The sequence below is a fragment of the Fukomys damarensis genome, unplaced genomic scaffold (assembly GCF_012274545.1).
Source record: "Fukomys damarensis isolate Sample0158 unplaced genomic scaffold, DMR_v1.0_HiC HiC_scaffold_24, whole genome shotgun sequence".
NCBI classification, from domain to species: domain Eukaryota; kingdom Metazoa; phylum Chordata; class Mammalia; order Rodentia; family Bathyergidae; genus Fukomys; species Fukomys damarensis.
Window position 1 is genome coordinate 58,416,637 of NW_022900936.1, and position 24,498 is coordinate 58,441,134.

The 24,498-nt window shown below is 37.6% G+C and overlaps 1 protein-coding gene and 1 pseudogene across 13 annotated transcripts in view; one reads left to right on the top strand and one right to left on the bottom strand.

The window, feature by feature from the left end:
• The first annotated feature begins 18,461 nt into the window (after window positions 1-18,461).
• On the top strand, window positions 18,462-18,603 carry LOC117283306 (annotated as a pseudogene).
• A 3,678-nt stretch (window positions 18,604-22,281) lies between these two features.
• The window catches only part of Zbtb20 (zinc finger and BTB domain containing 20), a 357,321-nt gene continuing 355,104 nt past the window's right edge, over window positions 22,282-24,498 (bottom strand). For all 13 annotated transcript variants that reach the window (XM_033755905.1, XM_033755904.1, XM_033755907.1 and 10 more), the window contains one exon: window positions 22,282-22,770. In XM_033755905.1, the coding sequence (XP_033611796.1) occupies window positions 22,349-22,770 (422 nt within the window). In that variant the 3' untranslated portion in view covers window positions 22,282-22,348. The remainder of the gene's footprint in view (window positions 22,771-24,498) is intronic.

Sequence of the window (24,498 nt, forward strand, 5' to 3'; positions counted from 1 at the left end):
CCGCCCCCACACCCACCCACACCACAAGCAAAAGCACCAGATCGGAGAACAAGGCAGCTTGCCCTTGCTCCCCTCATTTTGATAAAATCAAAGAAGTCTATGAAATGGAAATTTCAGGAACTGCTCTAAAGTCAGATGGATTTAGGCTGTCCAGTATCTGGTTACTTGATGCTGTGAATGTCCGGAGAGTTTTGTGAAGTGGCTGAAATGTTTGTGTTTAATGTTTAGGGGGAATGCGCTAAACAAAAATGACTTCTCAGTTGATGCCCAGGTCCTCCACTGACACTTCAACCTCTCCTATCTTTTTAAAAAATAAACATTGTGAAAAGGAAGAGGTTCATCTAACCATAAAGGAAAAAATGAAGGCACATGATTTTATCCAGTCCCACAATCCTTAAAATAATGGTATTTTGCAAGGGGGGTGGGGGGAGAGAGAGAGAGAGAGAGAGAGAGAGAGAGAGAGAGAGAGAGAGAATGTGCTCATTTGCACACATGAAGTGGGAGGCTGAGGGTCATTGGGGCAGTAGATCAAGGGAACCCGGAAAGGAGAATTTTGAAGCAAAGGATTTTGAGACAGAGAGAAGAAAGGAGAAAGGAGGAAATGGAAGCCTCTCTTCAGCTTTCTGTCATTGACAGTCTCAAGATTCGGCTGCTTTAGGTCCAGAAAGGAATTCATTTGTCTTGGTCTAGAAAGTGCCCCAGTTACATATCTCCAGTTAATCATATTACAGCTTTTGGTGTTTTCCTTTTCCCTTCCCTCCAGCCAAATGATTTTTTTTAAAAAAAAAATCACAGTTTTGAAAAATTTTTTCAATGTTGAAAAAATATGGAAAAGCTATTGAATAGCCTTGGTGCACACTGCCTCTCCCTCTTCACAGTGAGCAGATGGATGGATAATCCATTGAGGTGGTCAAGATCCCTTGTGCTGAGTGGTCCCTTGCCTCACCTCCCTGGGGGCTGGGGTGCCTCCATGGCACCCACAGCCATTCTGCCATTTGGATCCTTGCCCCCAGTCCCAACCATGGAATGTGGGCTGCTGAGAAAGGCAGAGCCGTTCTAGAGAGCCATGGTATCAAAAGAGTCTTAGAAGCTGAGAGTGAAGGAGGCAAGACACAGGCTGGCTCCCGTCAGGCTTTATTAGCACTGTGCTCTCTTGGCAGCTTCTCCTTGGGATGGGGAAATGTGGTTGCCCCTGAGAGGCTGGAGTCCCACTTACACGTTATTTCCTGAGACCTCAGCTCTCAGCTTCACCACTTTCATGCCTATCTTTGCATCAGAGCTGGCCCCCAGTCCCTAAGAAGGCAATAATCCCAGACGGAGAGGCAGCACCAACTGGCTGTCATATTAAAAAAAGGGCTATGGACAGCAGGATTTCAAAAACAAATTTAACTTTGGTTTTCCAACTTTTTCAAACCATAAGAATTAAAGCACAGCTTCGGTGGCTTCAATCATCTGAGAGCTGTTATAGTTTTCTCATTTGGCAAGGCTAAGGCGGGGGGGAGAGAAAAGGGGTTTCCCATAATTGGTTGAAGACACAGGGTGGTAAATGCTTCCACACTTAAACTCACAGTCCAGTGTTTTTGACATTTCATAAATAGCTTTTTTCTCTAAAAAAAGAATAAAACAAGAACAATCCCTTTACTTACTCATCTGAAACAAAATAAACAGCAGTGGGTACAAACTTCTTCTTGTAACAATTACAAAAAACAACAATATAATCCCAACTTTTAACACGCATCTTGAATCAGTTATTTTTTGTAACCTCAAAACTGCAGCATATCCTTAAGGGCAAACTTTTCGATTAGTTTTTTCTTTTTTTTTTTAAATAATGTCTTCACCAAAAAAACAGTCTTGTACCAATAAAATGCATTCAAAAATAGAAAATATTACACAACAAAAATATGTATCCTTCCTTTCCAAAAAAGATTCTTCACAAAAAAATGTAGAAAAAATTCCAACAATTTTTTTCCTCACCTAAACATTAACTTTCAGTCTAGGGCACAATTATTTATTGATTTAAATGTCTGTTTTTGCATAAAACATGGAAGATGCAAAACATTACTGTATTAGAATTGTGAAGTTATGTCCACTCCCACCCCTATTCTAAAACAAAACAACCTAGAAAAACCCAGCAAACTTTAAACAAATGATGCAGATAGTTAAGAGCAATATCCCTGCCTTTCCTTTCATTGTCATTTGCATGGGTCGACTGGCCCTGTTGGTACTGGGGAATGCTGAAGACAGATCAGGCTGGATTAAGGTTTAGCATTACCAGTGTCCAATGAGTCACTTATAGTCTGTGTTGTGGAACCACCCACTGCACATCCTCATGAGAAAAGACACACATGAGGTAGCACATGAGCAGTCCGAGGACTGAAGTGTGTCCGTGGGAGCACTGTACACGTACACGTTTACAACCACTTTTTTAAGCACAGTGTGTGTGCGTGTGTATATTTTGTTGTTTCTTCTTAAAATGGAGCTGAAGCTTAGGATAAAAATTGATGTACAGATCCAGTGGTACCAAGAAGGCTGGGCTTATTTCCTCTACAGTCTCTTCTACTCACAACTGTTTATGTATTAATTGGAGGAATGGCAAGATCTCTGAGAGCAAATAATGCCCTATTTTTCTACTCCCATTGAATCTCAGTCTTTAAACATTTTCAGCATTGTAGCTTAAACTACTGTGTTTCTTTTACTGGATGATATTTATTTTTCATGTTGGATGTAGTTTGCATGTGTATTCAGTATGAACAAATCTAAATTGTTTTCCTGTTGCTTATTTGTTTGCTGGTTTTTTCTTCACGGTGCTTGTTTTGTTTTGTTTCTGATTTTTAAACAGTGAAATGTGTCCAATTTTATTTCCAGTGCATTAAACAAATTTTAAATTAAAAGAATAAAATGTTTCCCCTCATTCTTCTAAAGGAAATGACTGATAAAAGTAAAGTATAATAAAATTAGGCATTGCCCAAAATAGCATGATGTGCAATCTCAATTACATCAAAGAAAACAAACAGACAAACAAGAAATTGTAGAATACAAGCATGAAGAAGTTAAGATAATATCAACTATGGTATGATTGGCAAGCACTGGTTAAAAAATAGGTAAGGCTACTCTTAGATTTGTAACTTAACATAGTTAACCACTGCTCTTCTGTTTTTTCTTTCAACTCTTAATCTTTTACTCACTAGTTCTTTATATCTTTAAAATGAACAAATTTGTTATTATATTTTTGGTCTACAGTAGAATTACATATTTATAATATAATAAAAAGATATTTCATTAACAGGTTGGTTCTGCATCCATGTGGGGAAAATAGAAAAAGTACTCAAATAGACATAGCAAATGGATTCTATTCTTATAAAAATAACCACAAATATAATAGAAATTATAGTCAGGGCAACAGATTAAACTGAAAACAGGTTTAGAAAGATACACTCTAGACAAGCAACACCATAGAATTGCTGTCTCCAAACCTTTCCCATGATTTCCACCTTTCCATAGCCTTACTCAAAATTCAAATGGAAATGGAAAGAAAATGAAAAATAAAGTAGAAAGTTGCTGAGGCAAACAAAGTGTCCAAATTATGCTAACTGACTGGTCAAGACCAGGTGAACAGCATTTGAGAAACTGGCTGGCCACAAGGGAGCTGCTAATGTTAATTTTTTTTTTTTTAAATTTTGGAGGTGTTCCCAGCCCACTGATAAAGAGAGAAACCAAGGAACCAAACAGTTTTTCTGGTAGCATCTATGAGATGAAATGCAGTTCTGACAAGACATGGATTGTGAAGTGAAAAAGAGAAACAGGCAACTTCAGGCACCACCTCCTTTTGTCTGCTTCAACACAGTTTTTCGTCTCTTTATGAGAGCATCCTTTAGGATGAGCAACAGACTCCAATGTCTTCTGAGCAACTGTGTAAGCTCAGCTGTCAACATGATATCCTCGCTTTCTGGCCTCCCTAAGAGTTGGGTGCCTCTGGGGGACCCCAACTTCCACTGCACGCTGTCACCTGCCTTTGACATGGCAAAAAAGACACGCAAAGTTGTAACGGCAGAGAGTCTTTACATTAACTGTCTCTAACTGCTAATTAAATCACACTACAATTCAGCATGGGAGAAGTAAAGAAAAAGAACTGGCAAGAATTGAATTTGGTAAGCAACAAATGTAACGTTTTCTGTGAAAGGAAGAAAGAATGAAGAAGGAAGGAAGAAAAAGAAAGAGAAAGAAGGAGGAAGAAGAGTAATAGAAAGAGGAAGAGGAAGAAGAAATGGTATTAGTTATAAAATACTGCTTTTGGTTTAACTTTGAGTTGTCCTTGGTTTTCTCTAATTCAGTTGCTCCAGTTTAAAGGAAAGTCTAGAATCTAGTGCAAACATTATCAAATCACAGCATTCCAGGAGCAATATCTTATCCCTTCATCCTAAGTAGATACTATCCCTTCAGACTTCCTCAGAAGACTGGGGGCAATGGTCCAGAAAAGCGTAACTGAATAAAGTATTAATCTAGTACTTGCTACAACTAGAAAGGCACTATCACAACAGATCAGCCTCCAATATTTTCCTTGCCATGGCACGGGCATTTCAACCTCTCCAGCAGGCACAACAAAACCCAGACTGGGGCTCTTTTGATACTTAAATGTATCGGCCAGTTGTCTGACTCCTCCAATGGCCATTACTGTTGGCTCTGGCCATGTGGATCCTCGGTCTTCACTGTGTTTATGCTTCTCTAATGATCATTTTCACCAACAAACCTTGTTTTGTTCTAAATGATTTAGCTTACTCTCTTCCATGGAAGTTTCTTTCTCTCCTTCAGTCTCTAGGTCATGACTCTGTGAAAGACCCTTTGCAGTGTCAAGTACTATGATGTATTTTTTTCCCCTCTCTTTTAAAAAGCCTTTGGCCAGTATCTAATTCATCAAGAGAGTTCAGTACTCCTTTCACATTGGCAAGGTTTCCTGTTAATATCACTAGCAACAGAAGGAAAGTGTCATCCTTGACCACCAAAAACAATTCCCTCGAGTATCTGTGGTGATTTCTGTCTGGGAGAGAGGAGCTTGGGCCCTGGAGATTAAATTCTTTGGTGACAGAAGTGAAGTGAGTATGCAAGATTCAAGGAAGAAGTTCCCCAAAGCCTTAAGAGAAGTATGGTTAATATGAGTATATTTTAAAAGGTCAATTTATTATTTCTTTCGATAGCTTTGCTTTGGTGTATTCATGTCCTCTTTGTGCTTACCTGATACACATTTTTAAGTATCTGTTCAGAGCTCAGAATTTAGAGGTTCTTTTTTAAAACAGAGACAATGATTTGCTTAAGGGTTTGCTTGTGTTAGTTCTGAAAGCTCTAAACAGAGTTTGTTTGACTAGTAAAGGTGAACAACTTCCTTAAAAATTTTAACTTGGAATGATGAATTCAGACGGATGCTAAGGGGAAGAGAGAAACACAAGTATCGATGTAATCTTAGAAAAGAAGCCTCAATTGAGAATTTTTCCAGTTGATGCCCGTATGTGTGATAGTGTTCAGAGAATTCAACTTAGCTATTGATATGGGTTGTGCTCCTTTTTCACTGAGCCAGAATTTTCCAAAGCTGTCACCTTGAACTCTGGAAGAGTCCCTCAGCATCTTCATTCTGATGTTATTATTCTCTACACAATCTATTCCTTTTCCTGTGGTGCACGATTCTCTTATTAACAGTTATGAAAGAGCTGTCAAACTGATTGCTGCTAATATTTAAAAAGGCAATAAAAATAAATCTGACAAAGAAAAGTTAGGAAAACCTCCAACATAAAAACTAAACTTTTAGGCACTATGAAGATCTCTGTTTAGTAAGGATAGTCTACGATGGAACAGCTGGTACGTTCTGATCCTTTTTCCAATTTTAAAGTAGCCTGTTTCAAAATAAATCTTTTACCCCACTGGTTTTTAATGTTTATTGCACTGTTCCCTCACTGTTATTCTAAAGGTCTTTACCACATGTATGGCCTTCCTCTTTGGTTAGCCCAATCTAGTTTCACCCATGGATGGAAAAATATGCTCAGGTTGAAAGGATATCTCAGTATGGACAAGGTTGCATTTGTCTTGAAAAGAGCACATACTACTGCCCTTTATCACACTGAAATGTGCACCAGCAAGGGGTTTCCACAGTTAGACTTTTACATCCTATCAGTTGGCTTCCTCTTTCTTACAACTCTTACTGAAAGCTCAGTTGGAAACAACCTTGGCTAAGTTTCTTCTTAAATGCTCTCCAGTTGTATTAACTAGCTTCTTTATAATAAGACAACAGGTTTTATCAGCATGGCATTTTCTAGGTTTGAAAGTTGGCAAAGATTTCACAAATTCTCGCCAACTTTGCTAAGAGAAAACATGATGAAAGTAACCCTTCATTTCTGTGACGTCCTAGTTTCATGACTCGCTTCTTCCTTTCCCTTATCTAATACACTCCCTTCCAGCACAAGTAAATACATTTCAGTAGTGCAATGCAGTGCAGTCATACTTAGTGCAAAAAAAGCCCTCGTACAGACTCAAAGCTGAACCCTAAACAGCTCTTATCTTGCTCATGCTTACCAGTGCTACAAAAGTGGAAAATTCAGTCTTTACCTCACACTACTGTGAGTCATCTCTTTTGTTGTCCCTGTTTGTTTCAGCTCAAAGGACAGAAACAACTAGCATGTACCTATGCATTATTCTGTAAAACATTAAGCCAACAGGCAGAAAATAAAGGGAAGTAGTCAAGTTGACATCAGGGGTATTATTTAAAAGAGAAAAATAGCTATTTGATGCAAAGATCAGTAGTGGTTTTTATTTAATAGTTTTCATGATGTCAAATGGCTCTGATACTAAGGAGTATGTGTACAGAAAAAGATAAAGCTTTCCTGTTTTCTAGAACACGGACCTAAATTTAATAGTGCTGGGCTCTTTTTTTGAATAGTGCAAACAGCTATTCATCTAGGGCTACAAGCAGCTGCCACCTTACATAACATAAAAAGGTACACTAGGAGTGCTTACTTTTCTACACTGACCGCTTTTTACCTCACTTTATTCTTTATTCACTTTTTTCCTGACTACACACAGATACACATATACATACACATACATAGAAATTCTCAAGGCCCCTCTCAGAAAGATGGATTGAAAATTGGTATAAATAGCTCAATGACACACTCATGCAAAAAGTACAATTATTAAATATATAAGTGAATTATTATACCAAAATTAAGATTCTGAATTGTTTCTCTTCTTATATTATTCAGTTAGCTAAAAAATTTATAGTAGGATTCCTTATGGAATTTACTTCTTGCTTAAGATTAATCTAGCATTAGTTTGGGATGTACCATTATGAGTAATTCTGGAGAAATATTTTGCATTTGTTAACCCTCAAGAATTTGTTTCTTCAGTCTGTCTGGATCATTACTCTGCAAATGTAAACTTGCTTCTCTGCTCTGTCTTACTCATGCAAGCTGGAAGTTTCAGGAGAATCATTATCCAGTTTAGGAAAGATCATGAAAACAAAGGAATTTGTTACCATGGAGTCAGCAAAATGAAATTAATTTAAAATCAAGTTATCATAAATCTTCTCTACCATCAGCTTCTCACCTTTGTCCTGATGATGATTAAGAAGATCCTACTTTATCCATTCTTAAAAATCACAATTCTTTTAATATAGTTAAAAAAATCAATTTTAGATATATGCAAATTATTCTTAATATATAGCTCAATAGGGCCCCCCAGAAAGTTAGGTTTCAAATCAATGGGACTAAGGAGAAGTTAGCTGCTGGAAATACCTTTAAAAAATTTCTCCTACAAATCTACGCCTGATTCTAAAGCAAGGCTTATTACAAGGAGAGCAAGAGTCAAGCTAGCTTTGGTTTTCAAAGATACTCCTAATTATAAACATAGCCAAAGCACTGGAGATTACAGTAGGAAAATCTTATCACAAATTTGAACCATTTTATTTAGTTATTTCTTCATACTCCTCACGCACCTTGGAGAGCAGATTAGGTACAGAAGTAGTCAAGGGTTTCTATAAATTTTTTAGATGCGTCTGATGGCACTAAGAGAAATCCTGTATCACAAAGAAGGATAGTGAATATACTATTTCTTAGAAATATTACATCAAAAAGAAGGGTCAGAATGACAAGGGAAGAGTGGTGCCAACCTCTGGTAACCCTGAGAACCAGCTTTCACTATCCAGGACTGTATCATATTTAGTCCCATCACATTGTCCTGTTCCCCTTTGTTTTTCTCTGTTCGTTGAATTGGAATTGCAACCATTTTAAAGACTGAACCAAAAATGGAAATTACAGCACAAAAGAGGGTTTCTTCCTCAAGGAATAGTTTTTAGTCTTAACTATTCTATCCTCAAAGCTCAGAGAGAATTTTTCTCCTCAAAGCTCTCAAGTGCCATTAGAAAAGAAAGATAAGGTTTTCATGAAGAAAGACTCCTTGATGATAAGATGGAAGGATTTTTTTTTTAAAGAGGAAAACTACTGTATGGGTGTTATTTGACTGCTCATGGACAATATCTAATTAAAGAATCAAAATCTTTTACTATGTTGAAAAGAATTAAAGGAAAACAAATCAACAAACAAATGTTTCTAAAATACTAAACCTCTAAACTTTACTAAAAGACTTCACTAATCCATAAAAGGGTTATCAGGCTCTCTGTAAATTGAGTGGAAAACAGTGTGCATTCAAATGAAGCACTATAATTTCCTTTCCTTTTTTTTTGTTCCAGTTTCTGCCTTGGGTATTCCTTTCTTAGTAGTTAGGGCAGTTTGCATGGGTGATGTACCAACAATGCAGGGCCGACCTTTTGGTTACTGTCTTCTCCAATGCCCAGGTAGGGGGAATAAGAAGCCACAGTACAGTGAATGCATTGTACTCAGGGCCTCCTGAAAACATAAACTCTTGAAATGAATACACAAGAAATCTCTAGTTATAAAAATTTATAATCAACTGATGTTGGCATTTTGGTAGCACCCCTTCTTTTTCTTTTCTGAGTATTCTGCTCTAGATATTAATAAGGAACACCCAAAGAGAAGTTTAATTACATGGATTTACCCCCCAGTTGTATTCCAAAAAAATGTGAGGAGACAATAAATAGATGTTTAGTATAAGACACATGATCTTCATTCACCTGGAACCACTTCTCATTCTTTGGCCCTAGACCTGTTAGTTTAGGCAAATAGAGCTTCTTCTTCAAGGAATAGTTTTTATTTTAACTATTCTATCCTCAAAGTATGGAGAGAATTTATCTCCTCAAAGCTCTCAAGTGTTATTAGAAAAGATAAGATTATGTAGAGGTACAAGATCCCAACAATGAATGTAACTGTACTCTATCCCTAAAATGTACCAATAAACTCAATTAAAGCTGTTCTAGTTATAAAAATTTATAATCAACTGATGTTGGCATTTTGGTAGCACCCCTTCTTTTTCTTTTCTGAGTATTCTGCTCTAGATATTAATAAGGAACACCCAAAGAGAAGTTTAATTACATGGATTTACCCCCCAGTTGTATTCCAAAAAAATGTGAGGAGACAATAAATAGATGTTTAGTATAAGACACATGATCTTCATTCACCTGGAACCACTTCTCATTCTTTGGCCCTAGACCTGTTAGTTTAGGCAAATAGAGCTTCTTCTTCAAGGAATAGTTTTTATTTTAACTATTCTATCCTCAAAGTATGGAGAGAATTTATCTCCTCAAAGCTCTCAAGTGTTATTAGAAAAGATAAGATTATGTAGAGGTACAAGATCCCAACAATGAATGTAACTGTACTCTATCCCTAAAATGTACCAATAAACTCAATTAAAGCTGAAAAAAAATATCTAAAAAAAAAAAAGAAAAGATAAGATTATCATGAAGCAAAGATTCCTTGATGATAAGATGGAAGGCCTTTTTTTTCCTAAGAGGAAATTACTACGATTACTATGGGGGGGAGTTACTTAACTGTCCACTGACAATATCAAATTAAAGAATCAAAATATTTTACTACCTTGAGAAGAAAGAGAGGAAAACAAACAAATCAACAAACAAACCTTATTAAAACACACATTCCTCCAGTTTGAGATCTCTAGAAAGTTATAGTTATGCTTAAATCAAGGTTTACAGATAGCAAACAACTGTTTCAATGTGTAAAAGTATCATCCCTTTCCTTTACTCTGTTTCACTTTCTTTTTAAGGAATTGCATTTATGCACACTTGTCCTAAAGTCCAGTGCAGAAAATAAACTTGTTTGCTACCAGCCTCAATCTCAGAACATTTCCTAAGCTATATTTGCAAATACTAAAACTACCTAACTGTAAAATGCAATACAGACTTTCTGAAATGCACTGTAGGGTATGGGGAGGAGAAAGCTTTTTATGGGAAAAACAAGGAAAACAATCTTCCTAATCTCCCAAATATATACTATAGTGTTTCTGACCATTATTTTTGCTGCATTAGTTACTGTTAGGGCTGCTGGTATCCTGACAGGTGTCGGCTTAGAAAAACAGGAGGCTCATGTGCAATAAGAAATTCATACCCAGGAGCCTCTAGAATATTAAACAGGATTTAGGCATTAATCTGTGACTAATATAAGGATTTTGATGAGAAACGCTGAAATAGTTCAGGGCTAGAACTATTCTTGGAGAACTAAAGGTAGCAAAAGTGAAAAAGGCAGCCTGGATTAATGACCAAGAGGGTTCTATCAGAAACAGACCCTCTCCTACTCCACATCACACTTTATTTATTTATTTGTTTATTTTGGTACTGGGGATCAAACTCAGGCCCTTGTGCTTGCAAGGCAGGCAGCAGAACCACTGAGCTAAATCCCTGGCCCTAATCTACATCACACTTTAAATGGCAGTATTTTAGGATTTAAAAGAGTCATTTTTTTTTTTTTTCTGCAGAAGCCAATGCCCGAGGAAAACAGCATTTTAGATGAACAGTATTTTTTAAAAAGAGAGGGGGATTCAGAATGGATAAAGGAAGAGAAGGAGATGGGATTGACCAGGAGAAAACACTAAGTGAAGGTCACAGGCTTAAACAATTTAAATACTAGCTTTAAGAAACTTGGCTTCCTATTAGATATGTACTTCAGGATGGCCTTTGAACCTTCTATTTATTTCATTGCTTTCTATGATGTGAGTTAATGTTACAAATTGCTCTGATTAAGACACAAGCTGGGACAAGCTCAAGTCAAATAAGAACACTTTTTTATATTAAATGTTGATTTCTTATCAATAGATAAAGCGGAAGTTAAAGCAGCCCACTGTACACTCAAAACCAGGCAGTGCTCTAAATGTCACAGAGTTTGTCTTTATATGAGCAGACGGGTAATGTGGTATCATCGCATAAGCTCTGGGCCAGAAGTCAGAAAGACTCTGTTACAGTGTGATTTTAAAGATAGTATTACAAGAATCTTGAAAGGGATATACTGAGAATGATATTGGTCTTCTGGGCAATACTCTGGAGACCAGATTTTTCTAATTCATAGGAATGAAATCTGGCAAAATGACCAAATTATTTGTTGAATATTTAAGAACTGGGCAGTGTGCTGTGTGATCCTTTAAATATCCATTCAACCATATTATTTTCTTTAAGCACATTTTAAGTGTATGTTTAAGCAATCTCTGGTTGCAAATAAACACAAGAAATTTTAGATATTTTTCAATCCTTAAGGAATTATTGCTCAATGTTCTAGACCAACTGATAATTACATATTTTTTAAAAAGTCACAAATGAATATATTCTTCCTAGTAATCTCCTATAATAATTTAACAGAAGTAGTTTTAATTGTTTGAGAAGTGGTCAATAATAAAAGAGTTATCAAAATTATCTTGAAATGTTGCCCCTCTCTCAGGATTCCTGTAAATCTAGTACAGTGTCTGGTAAACGTGTCATTTGATTAAGTATCAGTGGAGGTGAAATAGTCAACATTAGCGATTTTTTCCCCCTCAGAAATGGTCTACTCATATCAAGAATTTGAAAACTGCGGTAATTACAAAAAAAGCATACAATACTTTTCTCTTTATCTTTGGCCAGATGTGAAGGTGAGAGGAATTAATGATCTCAGCTAGTACAGTTGACATTTAAAACTGTGACTCAGGTCCTCCCACTCTCAAAAGAATATTGACAACTTCTAAAATCTGAAGTTGAAATGAAGATATGCTTCATTTTGCCTAAGAGTCTCATGTTTATGAACTCATTTCAAGAAGGACATTCAGAATTGGGGAAGAGAAATGTGAGTGGGGGAAGAGAAACGAACAGCCAAGGATTCTATCCGAGTTTTAAGGGGACATGACGACATGACTAGGAAATTCAAAGTAGTCTTAAAAAGAAGAAATAAAGAGAACTGGCTAGAAAAGGTAAAAAGGAAAATAGTGATAGTGATACAATTCAGTAGTGCCTGTACTGACCGCTGAAGGAAGAACAGCTTCACTAAAACTCGACTCCCAATTGTGTTTGTCTTGTTTGCTGTTGAACCCAACATTAGCCTTTTCAATGCAGACTAAGACAGGGCAGTTCCTTACTGAGCACCAGGCCTAAGTGGAGGATGCTGAGGCAAACAAGAGTGGGCTGGGGACAAAGACATGCTGGACAAGTACAGCAGAATGGGATAGGTTAGAGATATAAATTTATCAGGGATGCTGGAAGGAAAGAATTGGAGTATGCACACCGAAAAGCCTTAATATTGGCCCAGTGTGGGAAGGTCCTTTACAACGAGCATCATAAAAAGCTATTCTTGTTTTGTCCTGAAAGTCAGACAGAAGGAATGAGATTGATTTCAGGAACCTAGGATAGATGAAAAGTTGATCCAGTTCTGACACTGCCAGGCATCAGGTTGGACAGCTGAGGGAAGCTGAAGAAACTCTACATGAAAATATTATCTGAAAATATCTCTTGTATAGGAAGACAGGATGCCTATTTTCTGAAAGTTTCATGGTTAAAGAAGAAAAGCATCAAACCCCACTCTAGCAGGCAAGTGGAGATACTGAGGCCAACATACCCAACAGCCACCATTTTAAGGATACTGCAGATTCAAAAATGCTAACTATATTTCAGAGTTTCAATTCTATTCATCTTAGTCAATAAAAAGTTCAATAAAAAGAGTCTTGGTTTACTCAAAAACAAATCTCTGGCGAAAATGAACCCTATATTGCCAAGCTGCCTCCAGGGAAATGTTGACTAGTTAAAATAATTGCAAGCATATTGAAAACAGGAAGTAGTAAGTAAAGAATCAGTATTTAAAAATCAATGTTTAAAACAGTGGGGACAAGGAGGCATTTTGCTGTTTTATGCTTCTCACAAAAGCAGCCCTTTGAAATGCAGACGATGATAGTTGGTCAAATCATGTGGAGGTTAAGCAGCTCCTTGGTCATATTTTTTAAAAGCAAATATAGACAATGACAGTCTTAGAGGGGAAAAATCACAGATACATTCATATGCACTTCTTTTGTTCTTCAGATAGTGACAGGGTCAGCTAAACAAGATCACTTTGAATTTGAACCTCTTTGTGTTAGCCACACCAAAAAAAAAGTTTAAAAAAGTTTTCACTTTCCTACATTTACTAAGTCTGAGCTTAAAAAAAAAAATCCTAAAGTCCCGTAAAGACAATACTGAAGCTGATAATATGAAAAAGCAAACTAGAGCAGTAATAATAATTATTAAACGCACCAGTTTAACTGCAACAGGTTGGTGATGGGTGATATATGCAAAAAATATTTCAATCAACTCATGATCATAGGCAAATTCAAAAGTTAAAATGAATATAATGTAATATATATTTCAATATAGAGTTGTTATATATAATGTGTATGTTCTAGGTTTCAGAAATACTGCAATGTAGTGTACTGTACTTAAGTAAGCAAACCTAAATAGTAACTCATATCCTTCTACAAAGTTACTAGTACTGTTAATTATATATAAAAAAACTCATTTTTTCCAGTAAAAAGAAATACCTATGGTTACAGTCACAGACTTCTTTTGGATATAGAAAGACAATATATAATAAAAAAAAAATAACAAAAAGTTGCAACTGTAAGTAGCCTTACTTAACAAGGGAAAGGGGAGAGTCACCAAAATAGATGAGGAAAGAAAATGTCCTCTGAATTCTGTAAAGCAGAAATGATTTACAATGTCATAAAAAATACTAAACCATCTAGTAAAATAAAGTCATGGAAGTGAGAAAACTAAGTCTGTTTCCAGGCCACCAAGCCATCAAGAGTCAGCTAAAGGACCCAGGTCAATTCACTGAGTATCTTACACTAGAGTGGCATTGTACTTAATATGGGAAAGAGACTTCAATTCTTAGAGATCCTCCCAAATATTCCCATGATAGGCTGCTGGTTTGCCAGATATAGTACACAGTCCACTCCTGGAAAGACTTCAACAAAGGCCACACTGGTTTCAGGAGACATAGTTTGAGAATGATGACAACATCCTGCAGATATAGGGAGCACTGAAAAGCTTTTGTTTGGGACTAAAACTCACATGTGGGTTCCTGTGTTTGCGGGTGTGCATACCTGTGTTTCTGAGAGGGAAGGAATAGAAGCCTTTGAGCCATGGAGAGCTCAGGCCGCAGTTTGGGCCTTGCCTGCTTGGTGCCCTTCCTTGCAGCCTGTTCCCAGTTGATTATTTGTGTTTCACTTTCTTCTGGAGCAAAACTGCCTGTCTCTGTCACAGGTTTGCTGTGGAGCCAACAAGCTCTGTTTCTCTCAACTCTAAAATGCTACAAAAAACTGAATGGGCAGGTGAGTTACTGGGAAGGGAGCCACAAGTCTGAGCACATTGGTGGGAAGAGGCAACTGCACCTATGCACCAGGATCTCTGCCTGTGTGTTCTTCCATTGGAGGCACACACATGCCCAGATGACAATAAATACACACACACATACACACACACCTATACACACACGTGCGCGCGAGAGCACACATATCAGTGAGTCCAGCAGAAGGGTATCATTTGTTCAAGTTACTTCTCTTCAAAGGGATATAGAGAAATGACTGATGGTTGGGCTCCTTCAGACTGCCCTAAACCCTCATCACAGATACTGATGCAGCAAGTAAGGCAGCAGAGCAGAAGCAGGTATGAGAGATATGTCAGACCTTTGACTTCTAACAATAAATTCTCAAAGCTATCTTGTTGCCACTAAGGAATATAAATATGGAATAAGAGCACCTCACACTGCATGTACACATGCATAATGTACACTCATGTACAGAATTCTGGACAGCAGCTGTGACACACTGGATGGGTTAAGACCCTTGCCTCACTCGATCTACATATCAATTACAATAATGTTGCTGGGCAGTAACAACGGCTGTAACATAGCAGAAACAGATGTCTGCTGTGGGACTGATGTTTTCCCCTCTGTCTTGAGTGTATCAGAATTTCATTAAGGCATTCTGAACCAAGAAATCTCTGAAATTGAAAGAAAATGAGTAGGGATTCTAACAGCCTACTTAGGTACCTCAGAAGCTGGGACTCCCATGACTGTGGCTAGATTTTGATTATGATTTGCAGATTATGATCTTTCACTTAAGACCTGAAAATTCTGTTTGCTTTTAAACAAAGAACCACCAGATAAACCAGATGGCACTCCAAAACTGAGAAAGAGAGGTTTAGAGATGTGCACTATGGAGGGGAAGAAAGCTTTTTGTTGGGATTGCTCTCTCTGCTAAGGAAATGTTTGAAATTGGCATGCGGGGCAGATGATACTGTTTTATGGGATTCACTATTTAGCATTACGATATCTGTTTTACATTCAGCTCAGGCCTATAATAAAATAGAGTAGTCAGGATACAGTAGCCACTTCTTGAGAGCAGCCAGTGCTGGCCAAATTTGATGTCTCCTCAAGAAGTTACTGTTTGCAGAGTCCTTTATCACAAATTTAGCTTATTTTTGTAATGATGGAACTATTAGAGGCAGAAATGTCCCTATCATCACAACCTTCCCATTTGTGTGTCTTCTGTCCCCTTCCTTGGGCTTTCCAATTTAAGGCAATTATTCTATACTGTAGTGGCTTCTTGTAAGAATACTTGAACTGAAGTCAGTTCAGAACAGATTTCATTTTGAGAGTCTTTTTTTTTTTGGTACTGGGGATGGAACTCAGGACCTTGTGATTGTGAGGCAGGTGTGCTGCCACTGAGCTAAATCCCCCACCCAGAATAGATTTCATTTTGAAAGTATTCACTCTATGGAGCAACAGGTGGGGCCTGAAGTAACTACTAGCTCGCACATTGTTTCAGTCAGTGGTGTGGAAAGATAATGATGTTTCTTTATTCAACTCAGGACATTTTACCTCTCATTCAGTGGAAAGGAAACAGTTCTGAGAAAGAGCTTGTACTGCCCTCACCTTCTGCCTCTTCATCCTACAAAGAATGAACACAAACCCTGTCATTCAATAATTGCCTCTGGGATCTTCTAATGTACACCACTGACTGCAGTGGATTCAAGGAGGAAAAAGATCTGCAGAGACTGAAAAATCTTTAGGGCATTTTAGTCAGGCTGATCATTGTGATATTCTGTACTAGAAATGATGCTTTGGATTAGCAATCTCTACATGCTGTGTTTATCAGAACATGGAATCACCACAGCCTTTCCTCTTTTGGAAGTTTTAAGTGGTATCAATAATAACTCCACACAGAAAGCCCTTGGGAATATGAAAATGTTCTCTCTCAAGTGCAAGAGCTCTTTTGTGCCCCATTTCTGCTTTCTTAGGCAGCCTGAGCACCCAGGGCAGAGATTGCTTTTGAAATTTTGCCCCACATAATCCATTTTCTGGGTATCTAAGAGAACAGCCCTTTTCTTCATGCAAACACAGAGAGGAGAAAGAGGTTGCCGTGGTCCCAGTGGGGAAATTTTGTCTAGCTTTAGAAAGCCCTGGGGGTTGGGCCGACTCAGGCTCAAGCACTCTTTCTACTTACTGCGGATTGAGAGTCTGGAGCTCAGAGGCATTGGGTTGCTTTGCTTTTTCTATGGAATTAGGGAGTCTATTGAAATTCTAGTGTACCCTTCCTTTTGTTTGTCACCAAGTCACATGGTTCTGTCATTAGTATCCTATTTTCTTTTCTTTTTTAAAAAATTTCTTTCTTTGAGGGACAAAATTGGCCTTAATTTAAATAAAGTTCTTTTCTGGTGAGTAAAGAGGTTTCTCAGAGCCAGAAATCACTCAAAGAAAGTTTGTCCACCCTGCCCACGGAATAGCCCAGATTTCTCTAAATACCTCTTGCCAAACTTCCTAGTTTTGCTATTGAATGTTTTCTGGTTTAGCATTGTTAGGTACTGAATATTTTTTGCAATTCTTTTATTATCTTCCCCAGAGCTTCCATTACCCTGGACTTCAACTCATTACTAAATTAAAGAATTCTTTTAGAAGATTTTTTAGAGTCAAGTCACAACAGAAAGGGCACCTCCTGTTCTCAATCCCCAGGGCATTTCAGGTTGTGTCTGCTCTTACATTGTACTTTCCTTTTGTTCTTTGCTGCAGCACTACACTGGCAACAGCAGTGCCAGGCCTGATGGGATTATGTGATACCTTCTCTGCAGAATCATATATCCCCTGCATCCACCCTCAACTAATTAAATGACATCTTCAGTAACAACAGAGGAAGGCTCCAAGATGAACATATCTAGTGTGAACTCTGGCCAGACTGACCTCACTTCTTCCTTTGCTAAGGGCCCCAACAAGGAAGCAACAGGAGCCTCCTTATGTTTTCTTGGGGATCTGAGGAACTCTATACAGGATGCATGTTATTTTTAACTTTGTGCTTAAGAAAACACTGTTTTCGGGCAGAGGCAGGGCACATACTGCTTGTGGTTTGGGATGAAGGGAATAGGACTAGATTAAGATGTTAGGACTGAAATAAACTCCTCCACAGGAAACCTTTTCTCTTTTCATTATCAGAATGCAAAAATTCTCCCTGTTCATGGGTTGGAAAAGTTTTTTGGTCCTTATGGAATATTGTAATACAAAATAAAACCTCCATGAGTCTTAAAACAAACCCAAGTCTTTCTAAGGCCAACATCTTCAGTGACCTTTAACATGACTAGGAAAAAGGAATGGGCTGGCACTAGACCATGAGCTGGGAATTATCTACCACACTTATGCACAAAAGGAATCAAAGCATTAGGAATTTGGGGAGGGAAAAATCTGTAAAATTGTTTTAAGGGGCAAAAGTTTACAACTCAATTAAAATATGTAGTAGAAAATATTTTGATATAAAGAGTTCCATTTCAATTTTTTTGAGGGGGGTTGGCTTGTTTCCCAATCTCTCCCCACTATTAATCTCTATCAGATCTGTGCGCTCCAATGTTTTTCTAGACTTATATTTTACATATTTAAAGGCTCCCCCAACACACAAACATTGGCATTTAATAGAGAAACATGCCTAGTATGCTGAGACACTACCAATATTTAGTATATAAATGTCTTGATATAAAAACTGCCTTTTGATTTTTTTCCCCTTTTCTGTTTAGCAATTTCATTACTTCTCGGCCTTTTGGCTAAGATCAAGAATAGTATCTCTTTAGCAATTTCATTTTTAAGTCATAAAGTGCTTTTAAAAAATGTTCTTTCCCATACCAGCTCCTTGTTCCTTTCCTGTCTCACGCTAAGAGGTCTTAAATTTGGAATATCTTCTTTCATCTTATCTTTTTCCTGATTATTAAAAATATTTTTTAAAAAAGCCCTGACAGCATCCTAGCATGAAGGTCTAATTGTACAAATTATATAACGTGAAACCAAAATAATTAAAATAATCCATACTCATTCTCTGATCTTGAGGCCAAATGTTTCTTTATTTCTCAAGATATTTATGACTATTTAGTTGCAATTCAAGACTGGCAGTCTGGAAGCATCTATATCCTTTTGAAACAGGTAAGGATGGGTTTATTTTCTAAAATGTGGGTCAGTTTGAAAAGTTGCCCTTCAGAGGGCCCCACATTTTATGATAGACCCATAGCAGCTTCTCTGCTCCCCTAGATTTGAGCTCCAACTCTAATTTAGCTTCTCCTCGTTTCCAGAGAATAATGTGCCAACTAATTCAGGCTGAGATGTTTGGAAGGAAAAAACAAATAGTAGGAAGAAGTCCACTGCCAGGCAAACCTGGGTAGTCCATTTGGTAACTAAAGACAGTGATTATATCACCTCTCAAGAATTCTTTAGAACCCTCCAACTTTTTAAAAAAGAAATATTACTTTACAGGAAAGGGATGAACCTCAGAGTTTCTAGTCATCTGGAGCTTTTCTTTTTTCCTTTACACATTCTATGACAAAAGGTGGATTTCAACCCAGTTAGTTAGCTTTTGACAATGGTAAATCACGAAAACAAATGGCTCTCCTTCAACTTTCAGAAGCAGACAGCTAAATGTTGCCCAAATGACACTCAAGATCAACTTTCCTGGAGGTGTTATGAATTCCATATTGCTAAAATTTGAATAAAAACACTATTTTAAATGGACTATTGTCACATAGTTGAAAATATTTTACAGTGGCACTGAGCCTTTTTTATTTGTAATATATGCTGAGTTATTTCATGTCATTTTCCTCTATTTTTCTCAGTGTCAAACTTTTTAAATTTACAGGCTGAATGGGTCGATTTTCAAAATATCAAAGTATTCCATGACAAAGTTACTTAATGCTCCCTCTTTTGGTGGCAAGTGGAAATATTAGTCAACACTGATACTGTAGAAAGCAAAATTAGCAATAGCAAATTGGACTTCTTGTATTTCTGAACAGATTTCATTGACTTTTAGAACAGGTGAGTTTTGGAACCCAGTTCTTGATGGGACTTTTCTTAAAAATCATAAGGGGTGATACTTAGTAGTCAGTTAACTACCCAAATCTACATTAAAACTTCAAGAAAAATATTCACTGAATTAAGCATTGTAGGATAGATGAAGTCACAAATACTCCAGTTGCACAAACTCCACTAAATATCACAAAGAACTTGTGGAAAAGATCCAAGTTAACCAAAGTCTAAAACACATGAATTAAATCAATTTAGTCATTATAGAGTTGCTTGCTGTGGAAGTTTTTTCCTTCGTTTGCTACATGCTTTTTGTAAATAACTTACTAAAATGAAAATTAAATTAAAATGTAGAGTAATTTTTTAAAGTGAAATATCCTTTCTTTTGTCTGTTTTTAAAATTATAGCTTGGTGTTTCTGCTTTGTTTAAAGATTTGTTTTTCCCTTTAAGTGTATTAAAATATGCCCTGTAGTGAAATCACTTTGGGAGTATTAAGTGTAAAAGGTCCTATTTTTGAGTTAGAATCCCTTTATGACACTGTCTATAGTGGAAAAGTCTCTATAATGATTTTTTTATCAGGACCAAGGAGAGAAATCCCAACTAGGAAGAGAGAGTGGCATCCGGCACGATGCAACAGATTGGTGGCCTTCTGAATGGTGGATGTTGGCATCAAGGAAACTGTTAATTTCCTAAGACCTTTCCAAAAAAGCAAGGATTAATAAAACATCTAAAGGATGAACATAGTATTTAGCCTTCTGAGCCATGGTGGAAAGAGTCAGAAAGTGATATTTGAAAGAAAAAGTAATTTTGGCATCAGGTATCATGGTTTTTAACAGGCTTCTCATAGTGATGCCCATAGGGTTGTGAAGGGTGAGGAGTGTGGCAGTTCTGTAAAGTCTTCCCCCGGCTGACCACAAAAGAAACCCATTTATCAAGACCTCGAGATGACTAGTGTTTTGTGAAAGACAAAAAGCAAAGTCAATAGAAATTCTAGAATCATAAGAGTGCAATAAAATTTTGAAGAAGCAAGAAGTCTGCTTCTGAAAGATAAAGTCCCTTCCATGAAAAGAAAAGAATTCTAGATGGATCAGTGAAAAAAAATATTCAGTGGAGCAACTTAAGCTTGCTAAAAGTCAAAGAACTACATATCCAAATACAAAGCAGCAGTTCAAATTACAGCAGGGATGGGTGGGCCTCAGAGGCCCTCATCAACCCAGGCAATACTTAAAATAATAAAAATTAAGAAAAATTAAAAAAATGAAGAAAATTACCTTCCTCTCTTTCAAATATAACTTTAGTTGCTTTTTATTCTTTCTGTCTGGAAGCAGTATTGCTAACCTTAACAGTCTTGACTTACCAAAAAAAAAAATATATGTGTGTGTGTGTATGTGTGTGTGTGTGTGTGAAACAAAATAAAAGAGAAGGGATTGGTGGCAGTGTATGCAAAACCAAAATGAAAAAAAAATTACTTTGAACAATCTCATTTTTTGTTTTTTTACACAAATACTGTTGTAAATATATTTAAAAAATCAGCATTCTATCTGGTAAATGTCACTTTTGCCCCTCTATAAAATTTTGAATTAAAAAAGCCTCAAGAACTTGTGTTCCCCCCACCCTCCATTTCTTTCTTTTTCTCTTCCACAAGAATATATCCTGACACATTTTTTTTTTTGCAAAGATTGTTGGAAATAATCCTTCTCTTGTACCTAGAAACATAGGTGCAAATCTCTGATATCTTTGTTTTATCTGCATTCCTGCCTTTCATGAAAGTCCCTCTTGATTGTGCTGAGGCTGTGGCCCAGCGAAGACACTGAATAAATACGATAGCCACTGTTGCTCGTTGCTTGTCCAAGTCTTTCTGGCTTCTGATGAAAGGGGGGATGTGGAGGTGAGCCAGGGTGTGTGGAGACAGGCAGAATCTAGGGGAGAAGCTTGCCATTCTCCTCTCTTGCCCACACCACTGACCCCACTGCCCCCTCCCACCCCCACAGCCCTTTTATGAAATCAGACAATGCGGTAGGTGGAAAACAGCAGGGCCTTTCCTCTGGGATTTCACCAGAAGTGATATTCCACAGTTTTAACTGGTTACTGTGAAGTCCAAGCGGCCAGAATTGTGAAAATGTCCACGGAAACACTGCAAGCGGTGTACTTAAAGACAGTAGGCCTTTTAGATTTTTGTTATATATTTTGTAGTGCTCTTCACAAGTGGAAAATTTTTTCTTTTGTTTTTCTTTCTTTTTTTTTTCTTTTTTTTTTTTTTTTTTATTTTTTAAAAAGTTTTTTTTTTTTTTTTTTTTTTTTTTTTTTTTTTTTTTTGTAAAGAAGGGTTGTATTTAGAGGCCAGTAGCTAGAGATCCAACCAGTGGATCTCCTGAAGCACTACCAGGCCTTAAGGCCACCATCCAAGGGAGACTGGGAAAACTATTATTCACCCAAGCCTCCGGAAATGTAATGTACCAGCAGGCAAAAAACAGTTTTTCATGTAGTACAAAATGAAACCAAACAAAAACAAAACAGAAAGTAAAAACGAAATCAAAACATTTCTTAAATTCTAGTGCCATAGCTTTGTTTGTTTATTTCTTTTTTTGTCGTTTTGTTCATAAGAAAGAGAGAAAGATACTACTTATCCGTCAGACACATGCATCCTCATGTGGTCGTTGAACTGCTCAATTTGGTCAAACTTGGCTGGGCAGACAGAGCAGACGTAAGTGGTCCCCTCCGTGCAGGCCACCACGCCTGGGGGGCCAGCGCGGGCACCCGGGGGCGTGCCTGTGGGAGGGGTCCCGTTGCTGGCACTGTGCAGGGCCACATGCCGTTCCAGGAGGGTCTTGTGGGAGAACTTCTTTTTGCAGATGTAACACTCGTAGGACTTCTCCCCCCGATGGAGGCGCATGTGCACATTGAGGGAGCTCTTCTGTGTGAAGCGCTTGTTGCAGATACTGCACTGGTATGCCCTCACGCCTGTGTGTGTCACCATGTGCTTGATAAGGTAATCCTTCAAGGAGAAGGATCTCCAGCAGATGCTGCATTGGTGGGGCTTCTCACCTGTTGATGTGGGAAGAGACAGCAAGCAGGACAGGGCGAGGCATAGCCAAGGTGGGAAAATGAAAGACAGAAAAACAAGACAACAAAAAAGAAAAACAGAAGAATTTAAAAAGTAAAATCTGATTGCTGGATGGATCATCTTTGATTGGAAAATTCCAGGCCTTCCTGGCCTCTCACAGTCACAGAAATCTTGCTTTAAGGGATGCCAGGACAGTCTAGAGTTTTCCACACACCAAAAAGTGGCTATCTTGGAAAGCTACAATATCTCCCCCACTAAAAGTCTTTAAAGGTCATGCTGTAGAGAGATGGGAGTCGGGGAGACATTTTCAGGGTCATCATTAGGGATTTAAATGTTTCCCATTAAGAGTATCCAACAAATATAAGAAATAATAGATCTTTGGAGAAATGAGGTTCTTTTGACTGTGGGGATTAGGAATATTGGTCATAGAGCTTGGTTCTTTTGGGAAAGTCCCCACTTCCCACTTACTGTTTTTCCTAATAAATGTATCCATTATAATTCCAAGTCTGGATGATATTTGCTAACATAGTAAGAAATCATTCTGAAGAGCTATGCTTTTTCAATTTTACAGATTTTTAGGCAGAAATCTTTCTAAAATGTAATATAAGAGTGAACTGGCTATTCTGTATTGACTGCAGTGAGCTGTAGATTGGCCTTCCTAGGTGTGAAAGTAGAGTAGTTAGTTGGTAGATAATATGCTGCTCTCCGAATCAAATGGTGCTGTTCAAATTTAGGCACCTATACCCTGTACCACTAAGACAAATCACCAAATGCCTCTGAGCTGTAGAGTCCTGCTTACCTCATTGTGCTGATGTGGATGGAAAATACATATGAAATCACTTTGCAGACCACCAAGGGTGGTGTGGGAATACTTGCATGGTATTCTTATTACAAGGCCACCCTCTCCCCATTAAATGTTTCCACATGCTTTTTAAACTCTTAGGTCAGTTTCTAAAACAGTTTTTCTCTCTTTTTTTATTAGCCTGTTGGCAGAAGTCTTTTTTTTTTTCCTTTTCATTTACTGCTTTGACTTGCCACTGGCTTAGGAACCAAATGATTAAGCTAGTTAAAAATAGTAAGGTAAATAAGATTTCTCAGTCATTGAGAAATCATGACATGAGGGTTCTTCTATAAGACAAGTCCATGCATCTGCAACATCTCTGTGGATAATTAAAGACTTGTTTGTGTTGGTATTGTTTGCTCTCAACTTCTGTTGTTCTGTGCTTGATAGGTGAGATTAACTACACTAAGGTACATCTCTCCCATTTCATTACTGACTGCCCAACACGGGCTCCTACCTCAGAGTAGCAAGGTCCTTTGATGTACTTTTCTGTCATGTGGCTGGCCTAAAAGCCCAGAGCATGAATCTCACTAAGGTAGTATCTCAACATGTGCACTATATATTCAGCAGGGTAAGGGACCTACTTCTTGAATTTGAGGTAAGTTCCCATGAAAAGTATGTATCTTGAATAGGTTTCTATTTTTCTGTTACAAAACAGAAGAGGGTGGATGTGTCACTTATAAAAAGCAATAAAAACGATCACCAGGTATTGCGTGCTTATCATGTTCCATGATCCACTTTGTGAAATTTTCTCCCATCAGTTTTGTTATTTCTGTTATTGTTGTGTTTTCAAATATAATAGGATTTGTTTTAAGGCACACTGATGGGACAATGTGATGCACAGGATCATAGGGTTAGGTGAGACTAG